Consider the following 13,728-nt stretch of genomic DNA (forward strand, 5'->3'; position numbering starts at 1 on the left):
TATAAAGAAAACAAAATGATTATTGATAGCTGCTATGAAGCAATTGTTGCAAAGTTAACAGCACAGGGAAGAATAAAGGAAATCTCACTGCAATTGCGGTTAATGGATACAAATGATAAAAGAGTTCTTTTTGTTTATAAGATTTTTGAGGATTTAAATGCCTTCCCAAAAGTGCTAGATGTTCACAAAAATGATAACCTTTCCTCACACTACCGTAACCTAGGTAACACTTGCTTTCAAGAGTATAAACACCATAAAGCTTGGCAGTATTATAATTTATCACTTCTAAATGCAACTTTGAAGTCTGAAAACTACTGTTTAGCATTGTCTAATAGGTCAGCAGTTTTTTATGAATTGGAAAAATTTCATGAATGTTTGCAAGATATTGAAAGTATATTGCTATTAGAATATCCTAAAAAAATATTGGAGAAGCTTATGAAAAGGAAAGAAATGTGTGAGGAGGTGCTAAAAACAAAAGCTGTTGATGTTGAATTACATGAAAAGCTTGAAATAGAATGTGTAAAAGATTCCAGATATTTGGCTGCAAGTGATAAATTAGAAGTGCTTTACACAAATGAGATGGGAAGACATGTAATTGCGAAAAAGGATATAAAAGTGGGTGAGGTGTTGGCCCAAGAAGATCCTTATTTCAGTTTATTATTAAAATCACAACTTCTTTGTAGTTGTAGCTACTGTCTGTCTCGAAGTTTAAATCTTATACCTTGTGACAGCTGCTGTTTAGCTCTCTATTGTAGTGTTGAATGTAAGAATAAAGCTTGGCAAGAATATCACTCAGTTGAATGCCCCTTAATGGTAACGTTAATGAAGATGGACTTTACAAAATTAGAATTACTTGCCCTAAGAACTGTTATCAGAGCTCGTCATGATCACAACAATTGGAACGATCTGTTAAAAACTATAGAAGCAGCTGATGCCAATTACAATACAGAATTCCGTGGACATGTCAAAATTAATGATAAATGGATATATGATTCCAAATACTATGCATCTATTCACACATTAGCAACAAATATAGACAAGAGATCTATTTCTGATATATTTCAGAAAGCTTTGACAGCTGCAGTCTTTCTTAGATTTTTGGAACAGAATACTATGTTTTTAAATGTTGATTCTGATGAAGACAAGGAGAACATAAGAAGTGTTGTGGCAGGACTTTTGTTGTTGCATATAATGACAAGTCCTACAAATATGCATGGTATAGGTACAAATGTACAGGGTAAAAATGGCGAATATGTAGAGGAAGCAAGTTTAGCAAGTGCACCTTATGCATTTTTCAGCCTTCTCAATCACTCTTGTGCTCCAAATGTTGTGAGGTTCAACAAACTAGGTTCTGCAACAATGACTCTATTTGCTTTAAGACCTATAAAGAAAGGGATGCAAATTTTTGATAATTACGGGTAAGTTCTCACTTAATTTAAATTGAAAGCTTTTTAAAAAAATATATACAAATTTAATAAATAATAGACAGTCCATAATTTACCTATAATAATTAAATAATTAAAAATTACATACAATTTTAATATATATTTTGTTTAAGTAGTAATTCATAGGTATTTCATATATTTCAGTTCACATCATGGATTGGAAGGTCGTGTGGCTCGGCAAGAATCCCTAAAATTTCAGTATAAGTTCACATGCATGTGCGAAGCCTGCGTAAATAATTGGCCCACATATTTTACTTTGGCTTCCTCGCAGTTCACAATAGCACCACCAAACATTTCGAAGGCTAAAAATAAAATTTTGACTCTGGAAACTATAAGAAATTTAAAAAAGGGTGATGTAAAGACAGCTGGACAGGTGTATAAAAAGCTGTGCATAATGGGTGAGATGTTGGAGCCATATGCACCTTGTATGGACCTCTGTGATGTTCAGGAATCTATAAAACAATGTTTATGTATATTCGAAGGCTTGCCCAACTATGGAGGTACTCAATTAATTGAATGGAAAGAAATGGTTCCTGAGGGAAATATATTTTGTAAGGTGAATAATTCTGTTAAAGATACATTCAAGGCTATGGTGTTGCATTGAAAAGTACATTGCACTAACACACAAGATTGGTTTGTTAGATTGAAGAATGTATTCATGTATCAGAACTATTAAACCTTTAACAGTTTATCTATTATAGGGTATAATAGAGTCTTACTACCATTTTTTAAAGCAGCATTAATGTCATTATAATAACGATTACCTGTCTTCTGAACATGAGTGAACATTATTACAATAATACTGCTTTAAGGATACATATATGTATATGCATAAAACATTGTGTTCTTTGTTTTGGTTATAACTTGTATAGGAGAAACATTACTTCTTCTCTATCATGCCTACCACAGTGCTGATGCTGGTCTGAAGATCTGTTTGGTGTGGAGTATAAGGATTGAAGAAGTTATAAATTACACCATTCATATTCTCTTGCTTTTCGCGGAGTACCTATAGCAAATTAAGCTTAATTTTCTTAACATAGGATTCCGCAAAGTAAGGCTAAATTTATACCGCCGCTGAATGGAATGGAATGCTCGCGTATTCTCGCGAATTCCAGCTAATTAGCACGACTACGCCCTGAGGGACGTTCAGTTTCGATCTTTACAAGAATGGTTGACGTGGATCTTTTGACGGCCGACTGGCGCAGTGGGCAGTGACCCTGCTTTCTGAGTCCAAGGCCGTGGGTTCGATTCCCACAACTGGAAAATGTTTGTGTGATGAGCATAAGTGTTTTTCAGTGTCTGGGTGTTTATATGTATTTTCTAAGTATTTATTTATATATAATTCCTAAAAATATTCATCAGTCATCTTAGTACCTATAACACAAGCCACGCTTACTTTGGGGCTAGGTGGCGATGTGTGTATTGTCTTAGTATATTTATTTTATAATAAAAAAAAAAAAAAAAAAATATTTTTATATCGCTCATTTGTGAGGCAGAAGAAAATGATGAGAAAAAGAAGACCCAACCGACTCCCCGTTCACTTCCCGCGGATTCCACAGACTGCGCCGGCAGTAGCTACGGGAATTCTCGAGAATGCGCGAAGATTCTTCGTCTCCTATTTAGTTTGCATGCAATGTACAATTGACATAAAGTTCATAAGGCTATGTACAATTTCGTTGCAAAAAATAGTTTCCATTTCTTTCCGCGGCGGTGTAAATTGCGCCTAACGACTGTTTCTATATGTTACTTACTTATTTATTGATGGACACGGCGGCACGTTGTAGCGTTGCACCTTTCATGCCGTGCAAAGAGTTGCTCTGTTTGTAGACGATGGTTTCCGTCGATTATTACTTAAAAAAAAAGTTCTGATCCAGGTGATGTCCGCCTTTTGTATTCTACTTCTCTCTTTATGTTTCTGTTTTTATTATATTTTGTATATGTTAATGCGATCATATTGCAAGGAGTCACTCCTCACTATGTTACGGTGCACATGCTTTTGGTTTTTTTTTTCTTGCATTCTAAGCATTGATTTGACAAGACACGCGTGGTGACGCTTCGTGGCGTTTTGCCAGTGTCCAGTGCATGACTGCACATTTTACCTTCTTATCTCACCAAGGGAGGGAGTGGAGTGGAGAGCAAATAAAACCCCTAGTGGTTAACAGATGCTCTCAATAAAAAATCAAGGTTTTGTTTTATGTTTTTAATATTCTTTTTATTTTTTACAAGTTTAAAAGTTTTCGTAAATACATTTACGAATAATATCAATCTATGTACATAGTATATGACGCCAAGAATACCTAACGTTATTAATACGAAAAATATGATGATTTTACGGTACCGGTCTGAAAGGCGTGGTTTGCCACAACTACAATACAATACTTCGCCAAAAGATTATGGACACAGGGTGATGTGGTCCTATCGTCCCCGTTTACGGGGAGAGTGGAATTTGAATATAATTATGAAGAAATAGTCTCATCGTCCCCGTTATCTATCCATTGTGAAAAGGATACCTTTGAAACGGTAAATTTAGTAAGATTTGTCTATGGCCTGTTAACTTTTCATAGTGTTATCAAATATATAGGTACCTAATAAAAACCAATAGTTTTTAAAGGTTAATAGGTTTTTTATTTTAATAAGGTTTTATTACTGACGTTTATAATCAAACAAATTATTCTTTGTTATTGAGTTTATAATAATTCTTTATAATCAAACATATTATAGGTAGGTATTCTTTGTTATGAGTGTTTATTAATTTAATAAATAAATGTTTAATCATTGAAAGTTTTTTTTTATTTAACAAACAACCATTTTTTATTATTTAGATAATATAAAATTTGTCTTAATATTAAAGGAATGTAGAATACGTAATAATTTTAATAAGTATTAAAAATATATAACATCATTAGTATACATACTTACACACAAATAATAGTACAAACGACTTTATATTAAAATTTGTTCATGGAAAATGGAAAATGCAAAACACCCTAGATCACCCGTAATCCTGTTTACTCTGTACCTACCCTTGAAACTTACTATAATATATATTGGTATGTGCTTTGAAGTCTAAGCTAAATTAAATCTATCTAGTTGATTAAATTCTGGTCTAAATATTCTTATTTTTAGAATGCACCCTGTGGAAAAGTATAGCTAAATGTAACATGAGAGTGTCTGAAACACCTGTTGGGCTAACATGCGTGCAACTATATAATTAGTTAGGTACCTAGGTACTCTTATTATAACGCGATAGACAAGATTAAGGTGCGAGAAAATTTTAGGTAGTTAGTCGAGGTATTTGGGTACTCCTAATTGATGTTCCTTGGAAACTCGCTTTGTAAAGCGAGGCGACATTTTGGCGCTTTAGTGTAAAGCTGTAGTGTTACTCTAAAGCTCCAAAGGGTGTCAACCTTCCATCAATAATAATTACTGAATAAACAAAATAATAGAGATCAGTTTACAACCTGTCAGGGACGTGCAATTAGTAAAGGAGCGTCCTCATATTATGCAAGGATAATTGGTCCGATTCAATCACTATCCGTATAACGATATTAGTCGTCGTAGGTACCATATAAGTTTTGTATCATCTTGTGATTGCGTAAATTGCCTAGTTAATTGTCAGCTTTTCTTTTATGATCGGACAAATACCGACTCGACATGGAACAGAGTGCCAAGTGATACGCAGTCTTGATACGCCGCTCTTATACGTCATACGATACGCGATAAGTCCGGAGTGCCAATTGTGACATTTTTTGCAATATAAATCGGATAAGTTAGGTATTCGATTTGGTAATGGTTAACTAGGTACCATTTATATCGTATCGAAGGAGCGCCATCTAGTTACATTACTGGAAAACAGTATTGTCGCTCTTCGATACCTTATAAATTGTAGTTAACTTTTACGCGATCGCATAAGTAAACGTAGGCAGAAAATCCCAAAATTAGCACTAAGCCCCTATCACGTATCGTATGGCGAAATAGAATGGAGTATCAATACCGCGTATCTTGACTGCGTACCACCCACATCGAACGATCTATACGCGATACGGATATCGATGATCGAATCGGGCTGATGATACATCTAGCATCGGTATTTTAAGTTTTGATTTCTAGTTCTCGATACATGGTTGACGCTACACCTGCGCCAAAAACGAACGGATGGAAAGTATGCAAACTTTATTAGGTACTGTACCTAACAGGAAGCGAACTTACCCTGATTGTCTGAATAGAAAGCTAGTTTGTTTATTTCTTAATTAATGAATACAATATTTAAACGAACAATATACAATATATACCTACCAATAAATACATTTTAGTATTGAACTCAATTGTTACAGAGTTTGATGGGTCGGAATTTATACGCGCACTTGGAATGGTTGCAACTTTATTTTCATTCAGTATAATAATTCTGTCAGATAACACTGGATGTATAGGACTATATTCAAATAAATAATTTAAAATACATTCAGCTTCGTTAAATGGCAATACGTCTCTTGCAAGTTTTTCGAACATAGTATACCCATCTCCTCCATTTGCTATGAATATGGACGTGATCACTTGGTACTCGTAATCATCTTGAAGATCGCTTGGTTCTGAACATTTAGAGCACACTGCTGTTGCTCTGACTATACGAGACCCTGCGTTTTGGGCTAAATCATATACCACTTCCACGCCTGAATATTGTAAAAATTGGCCGGGAGTATCTACTGGTCGCCAAGCTTGCACTGAATGTTCCAAGGCTTGTCTAAATATTATTCCATTCATTGTTAATACACACAGTGTATCGGAATATGGCACAATTGTTATCAAATCACCTCTTGTGATATTAAAGGGTTTTTCTGGATGGTTTATTGATGTCCTAATTCTGCCTCCCTGAGTAATCGCTATGTAGTACAGTGGAATATTATTAAAATACTTGTTTGTGTAATTTATGATAGCGTCATTGATAAAGTTGCCCATATTACATTCTCTAAGTCGGCATGAATCTCCGTCAAGAAATACAAGCGAAGTACCTACAACTTCGTTGTTTATCCGGTCTACATCCTTCTGATACCTCTTAACGATTTCTAATACGTCTGGGTCTTGCGGTATATCTTTGTTTAATAATATCGGGTATCCGTCATATTTGACGATTTCCCCCCTGCCGTTAAAAATTAGATGCAATTTTCCAAGATATTTTGTGTATGCATAAGCTTGTACTACGAGAACATTTCTTCCCGACTTTTGTTGCACCAAAGTTGGATACGGCCCCTGAGGGTATTCTGGAATTTCTTCTGTGCTGTTCTTGTTGACAAGGAAAGTGTTTGAGTGTCCGCCTATTACTAAATCTAGATCGTCAACTTTTTCAGCTATTTCCAAATCCTTCAAATAGCCTGAATGTCCGAGAGCTATCAAAATTTGAATACCATTGTCTTTTAGTTTTTTTACTTCTCTATTAAGCGCTAAGATTTCGTCTTCGTATTCTACATTATTTTTTGCTGCAAGAAATTTTGTCTCTGGTGTCAAATATCCAATGATTCCTATTTTAACTCCATTTTTAATTATTACTATAGAGTTGTATAAATTTGGTATATTCATAAGCTCAGGTACATTGTTTACTTTGAGATTAGCCGTCACAATAGGGGATGTAAGGTTTCTGATGAAAGGTATTAAACCTTTTACTTCTTCATCGAATTCGTGGTTTCCAAGTGACTGCAAGAAAAGGTTAACTTTAATTAGGTTACTTAGGTTACTTTTAATACATTAGCCGTATTATGAAAAAAAGGGTTTTTTGGGATTTATCATCATTATTAATTTTCAAATGTCTATATACTTTTAATACACTTGTCTAGACTGAGTGTGAGTGACTTGTGAGTTAGAACTTGTAATTTTGACCGTCACTTTTCAAGTTGTATAAATGAGATTGTTATTTGTATATTGGTAATAATATGTTTCAGGATTTCTACAAATTCTATCGGCGTGTTAAATTTAATTTAACAAATTCTATAAAGTGTTAAACAGAGGATGAAAGTTTGTTTGTTATAGCGCTCTTATCTCGGAAACAACCAATCCGGTTTGAGAATCTTTTTTTTTTCAAGCTTATCTTCGAAATAAGTAACAATAGTAACAATTTACAAAGTTTTGTCCAAGACAATTTTTCGTTTATAATTAGGTTAACTATCCGAAGGAATATCCAAAGTCGCGGAGTACTGCTAGTTGTCTATATTTTCATTATTTCTAACATATGAACTCCCTACTACGTTGTCACCGTCAGGCGGCAATTATGCTAGTGAACTAATAGCTTTTAGGAACTTTCAAGCTTTTACGTTACTAAAGACGTGCTATTTTGTTTGTATTTTATTTAGGTCATCATTGATTTAATATATTACTTTTGTATGTTATTATGAAACTCATGTTATTGCTTTACTTAGTATTGAGCAAATGATCGAAATTTGGTTAATCTGCGTATTTAGATCGTTGACCTGATTGATTACTCATATAGGTACCCAAATATGAGAATTTTAAAAGGAATGTAAGTAGTAATAAACGTGACTGCTCGAAATTTAGTAAATCTGCACGATTTATTATAGTAACAAACAAATAAATATTTAATGGGTTTGTAGGAAGGTAACAACTTTGGACGCTATTTTGACCCACTTTTAAAGTCAGATTTCGTTCAAACTTTGTAGACATATCGAGGATCGATCACAATACACTAATTTAAGAAGATTATTCCAATTTTCAATATAAAAAATATTTTTTTTTGTTGTTTCGAATTATTAATTACAATTGCTACAGCGCCATCTAGACCCAAATGTAAAAAACCGATGGCGTTACCAACAGATGGCGTTCGCGTACCTAACAGCGAAATCTAAGGTAAAATACCAAAACTCCACAGAAAACATTAAGCTACTAGATGGTAGAGGGCGTTAGCTGTTACTTTTTAATGGGCTGTTTTAAATAATAATTAGAACTTGCATTTCGAGAGACACTCTGATCGGGCGCTCAGCTTTGCAGCACACGCGTAGGGACTTTATGGTCGTTAAGTCTTAATATAGATTCCTGAGCGCGTAATGGGGCTCTTACCGTACACATTAATAATTTGGAAAATTATTACAGTTACTTAGAGTTATCACGGAATTGATAGTAGATAAGATCAAATAACAGTTTAAAAAAAAACAAGCTATTATAAATAAAACAAACTAAAAAGAAAATAAATAATAGTTTAACAAAACTAAAAAAACACGCTTTTTATAGAAAACCGAACTCAAAAATAGAAAATAAATTTATAATAGTAAAATATAAATTAATAATAGTGTATATAAATAAAAAATATTTTATTTTAAAAAGAGATCAAAATGATAGTCGCTCTACTAACATCTGTCAATAAAATATTTATAACTATTGACACCATGCACCCTACGCTTTTTTTTTACAATAAAATAATTTGTTTTTATTCACACCATTATTAATTTATATTTATTGAAATTTTTAACACTATTCTTAATTTAAATTTGTTAAAATTTATTTTCTTTTTTTTAGTGCGGTTTTCTATAAAAAGCGTGTTTTTTTAAACTATTATTTATTACGGTTGACAAACGGATATCACAATGGAATAAATCACACTGAAAATTCAAGAGACATGAATTTGAGAGAGTATTATCAAAGCACTCAAAGAAGTGATTTAACTATCTATTCCAATGTAGGGTAAGGGCTACGGTAGGTCTTATTTAGTAAAAAAAATCTTAACCAATTCGTGTTTATTTGTATTTTTACAGGATTAAAGAATAAAACAAGTATCAAAGAAAAAATTTATTACGAAATTGACAACTTTTTCCGCTTACTATTACTTAATAATAAACTAATAAATAATTTAGCATAATATTGTACATTATTATACTTATAGGAACGTGAGTTGTAGTTAACGAATTATAATTACTAATAGTTCACTAATACGTTTTAGTGACGAAGTTTATACAAAATAAGCACACTAAAAATATGTATAAAAATTGTGACAAGGTATTGGTGAATCCTCGATTAGCGTTCTGGCTGAGAACGACAACCCTTCCTTCGATTGCTGGAAAAACCGGACTGTGCTGTTTAATATAATTTATTGTACAAAATAATTCACTATAGTTTAATGCTCGGTGTGGTAGATTACTTAACATCGAGTATCCGTCGCCTCCACTGTATATGAAATACGGCAGGATAACATTATATTTTACATCTGGGACTACTTTACTGAATTCTGGTATAGAACAATTCCAACACCTTGCTTCGGCGCTCACGACTTTAGAACCAGCTTTTTTTCTATTATCGTATGTAACTTTCAAGCCCGAAACTTGGAGAAATTCTCCTGGGTAATCTAGGTCACTCAAATTCTCTATTGCATGTTCCAACATTTGAATCAGAATCTTACCACTCATAGTTACAATCACAAGAAATCCCTTAAAGGGCAAAACGCCTACTAAATCACCTTTTGTTACCGTAGTTGGCATTCCGGAGAGTGTTATTGATGATCTTATACCACCGCCCTGAATAATTGCTATAGGTGCATCCGTCCATTGATTCTTACCTTTGAATTCACTAACATACTGATAAACTATGGCGTCTGTTATTAAATTACCCATATTGCATTCTTTGTGTTGACAACTGAGACCATCTAAAACAACTGAAGTTGTACCAATAACTTCTTCTGTATAGTTAAGAATTTGCTCTCGATACCTCTTCACAATGTCTAGAACTTCAGGATCTTGAGGAATTGTCTTGTCTAATAAAATAGGAATACCATCAGCACTCAGCAACTCTCCCTTCTTATTAAATACTATGTGGAGTTTACCAAGGTACTTAGTATAGGCATACGCTTGCACTACAGGCACTTGTTTCCCAGATGCCTGAGTTACGTAAGTAGGATAAGGTCCTTGAGATATTTCACTATCTGGACTGGTGCCATTCCAGAGGAAGGTGTTGGAATGCCCACCGATCACAAGACTCAAGCCTTCTACAGCTCTAGCTATCTCTAAATCTTTCAAAAAGCCGGAGTGTCCGAGACCTACAATTATATGAACTCCTTCACTTTTCAGTTTTTGGACTTCTTCTCTAAGTGCGATGATTTCATCTATGTATTCAACATTATTTTTAACAGCTAACATTTTGGTTTCAGGCGTTAGATATCCTATTACACCAATGGGCGTGCCAGAAATATTAAAGACGACAGATTTTCTTAGATTTGCTTCATTTTCTAATTCAGGTACTTTAGTTAAAATAAGATTTACAGCTAAAACAGGACAAGTTAAATTTTCGATAAATGGAGATAATCCGCTAACGCCGTTGTCAAATTCGTGATTCCCAAGTGACTGTAACAAAGAAGTAAAGGACAATTGAATTATTAATAGTAAAGGTTAGTCACAGATTGATAAATGCTTTAGTACTGTGACACATTGATACAAATGAAAGCTTTAACAATCATGCATGCAAATGGTTTTTCGGGAAAAATAAAACTTTTAACATAATATATGCAAATACCAAAATAAATGTATGCGAATAAGATTCAAAATTAGATAACAGTTTTGCTTTATAGCATAACGGCATAAAATAATAAACTAAACTAAATTGGCAAGTTTAAAAGAGCTTTTCAAAGTAAAGGATAACCGTATTTTGGATCTAACAATTTAGATTAGTTTAGACATTACTAAATTATGTAGTGTTATGTTTGTCTCTAAAGCCAATGCCTCCAGCTAAACTTTAAATTGTTTCGAGTTGATCATAGAACAATCAACAAACATTGCAAAATATAAAATGTTGCTAACGTTGGTATTTTTTTTTGCCTCGCTGATAGGTTATGTCTTAAGTACCTATCAGATTTTCGTCGTCAACACACCTACCATTTAAAAATACCAACTTAGTATGATTATGTGCAGGCGCTGCGATGGACAATGTAGGCAATGAGTATGATCATTAATCATTATAAGGTATTCGTTTTTCATTTTATATTACAATCATCCAAATATTAAGAAAATTGAATTTTCAGTGAATAATATATTAAACACCATATAATAATTTTCAGCAGTGGGAATTGGAATAGGCTAATGATAATGTTAAAAATTTCATACATATTATGTTGGAAGTTTTCAACATCTCAATAAAAGGCTACAAAAGCGTTGTTATGCGCAAAATAATGCAATACACAGAATGATTATCATATTTATATAATTTACAACTTTCAACATACATTGAGGCTGTGTGATGTGTGTTAGGTTACAGTGATAAGCTTAGAATTTCCTGTAAATTTATAAGACGCAAACAATTTTTCAAGAATAGTAGTGATGTGAATTGTAGTGAGATGCAAAGCATATTTATAATCATTCTATGAAAACAATACAACTTCCATAAGACTAGTAATAATGTATGTAGGTATATTATAAATAACCTACCAATTTAATGAGTAGATATAATTACAAGTAAAACAATAGGTATAAAGTACAAAATAATACTGAAAGACAGTTTAAAATTTACAAATTAAATGATTGCAACCATCAATTTAAATTTAACTTAAGATAATCCTTGCCAAGTTAGAGCTAAAAATGTTATGACAAACGAGCTTTTTGTAACGGTGGCTACATTTATAGCTTTAGCATTGTGAATGATTATTCTGCCTTCAACAGAGGGATGAACAAGGTTGGTTGTATTCATATAGTCAAGAGTGCATTGGAATTCGTTATACTTTAAAGGAATGAAAGGCAATTCCTTAAATACAGAGAATCCATCCCCTCCATTTGCTAGGAATCCACTTGTCAGTATATTATACTCCACGGTTTTATTCAGAGGCTCATAAGTAGGTATTTTACACTTTCCACACCGGACTAGAACTTTAACAACCCTTGCTCCAGGTGGCTTTTTGAAATCATACTCTACTTTTAAACCTGAAACTTGTAAAAATTGACCTGGTGCGCGTATGATATTGTAATCAGCGACGGAATGTTCTAGCATTTTTAGAATTTTTGTTCCATTTATAGTTATTTTTACTAGATAGCCTGCAAAAGGCATGACAGTGTAAAGCTCACCCTTAGTGATATTAAATCGTTGATCGACATGACTTATTGACGCACGGATACCTCCGCCCTGTATAACTGCTACAGGAGCGTCTGTCCAACCATCGCCTATATATTCGAAAGCATATTTGTCAACCATTGCGTCAGCTATTAAATTACCTAAATTACATTCTTGTAGGCGACATGACAGGCCATCTAAAACTGATGACGCCGTACCAACTACTACTTCTGATATTTTAGCTATATTTTCACGATATCTATTGACTATGGACAGTACTGTAGGATCTTGCGGTATAGAATTGTCTAAAAGAATTGGGTTTCCATCAAATCGCACAATTTCTCCACGAGAGTTAAATAAAAGGTGTAGTTTTCCCAAATATTTAGTATAGGCATAAGCCTGTACTACCGGAACTTGCCTTCCAGAATTTTGTTTAACTAACGTAGGATATGGACCTTGAGGTATTTCGGTATCGATTGTGTTGCCGTTCCACAAAAAAGTATTCGTATGGCCACCGATCACAAGATCAATGCCTTCCACTTTTTCCGCTATCTCTAAGTCTTTTTGAAATCCAGAATGTCCTAATGCAACAAATATTTGAACGCCTTCATTTTTAAGTTTATTTAGTTCTTCTATGATTGCAACTATTTCATCTATATAATCAACATTATTTCCAATTGCTAAGGTTTTAGTTTCAGGCGTCAGGTATCCGATAATGCCAATTTTAGTGCCGTTTATATTAAATACAACTGATTTCATCAAGTTTTTTTCGGCTTCCATGGTAGGTTCCGATGTAAGAATAAGGTTGGCAGCGAGCGTAGGACATGATAGATTTCTTATAAAAGGAGTTAGTCCGGATACGCCATTGTCGAATTCATGATTCCCCAAAGACTGAAACAATAAAACAATATAAAATATTTCTTAATTTAAAACAAGACAATATCCATCCAACCATGCAAATACTAATATTTAAATAAACATTAATAAGATAAGATATTCGTTAAGCGTATAGTTTGATAAAAGAAGATTTTTTAATCTTAATATCATTAAAGTTTTAGTACAAAGATCAGAAAATTAGAGTTTCATAATATAGCTAAACCAGATGTCAACCCAACCAACCTTGTTTATAGCTTGCTGTACTTTTGTGAGACACTTTTTTTAGATTCTCATAATGTAAAAAAGAATACGTATTGGTTGGTCTTTTTTGTATGTCGAATCCAATATAGCAACTAAAGCTGAAAACTTGCTAAGCTTTTCC

The 13,728-nt window shown here is 33.4% G+C and overlaps 2 protein-coding genes across 2 annotated transcripts in view; one reads left to right on the plus strand and one right to left on the minus strand.

Moving 5' to 3' along the window:
• The first annotated feature begins 1 nt into the window (after position 1).
• On the plus strand, positions 2-2,682 carry LOC120631083 (SET and MYND domain-containing protein 4). Its single transcript, XM_039900511.1, has 2 exons — positions 2-1,418; positions 1,590-2,682. The coding sequence occupies exons 1-2, from the start codon at positions 16-18 to the stop codon at positions 2,047-2,049; spliced, it is 1,863 nt and encodes a 620-aa protein (XP_039756445.1). The 5' UTR covers positions 2-15; the 3' UTR covers positions 2,050-2,682.
• A 1,607-nt stretch (positions 2,683-4,289) lies between these two features.
• LOC120630815 overlaps positions 4,290-13,728 on the minus strand; it is a 67,043-nt gene continuing 57,604 nt past the window's right edge. The window contains exons 5-8 of the mRNA XM_039900106.1: positions 12,177-13,361; positions 9,812-10,777; positions 8,412-8,414; positions 4,290-7,133 (exon numbers count right to left, since the gene is read on the minus strand). Of these exons, the coding sequence (XP_039756040.1) occupies positions 5,712-7,133; positions 8,412-8,414; positions 9,812-10,777; positions 12,177-13,361 (3,576 nt within the window). The 3' untranslated portion in view covers positions 4,290-5,711. The remainder of the gene's footprint in view (positions 7,134-8,411; positions 8,415-9,811; positions 10,778-12,176; positions 13,362-13,728) is intronic.

Source organism: Pararge aegeria, chromosome 17 (genome assembly GCF_905163445.1).
Source record: "Pararge aegeria chromosome 17, ilParAegt1.1, whole genome shotgun sequence".
NCBI classification, from domain to species: domain Eukaryota; kingdom Metazoa; phylum Arthropoda; class Insecta; order Lepidoptera; family Nymphalidae; genus Pararge; species Pararge aegeria.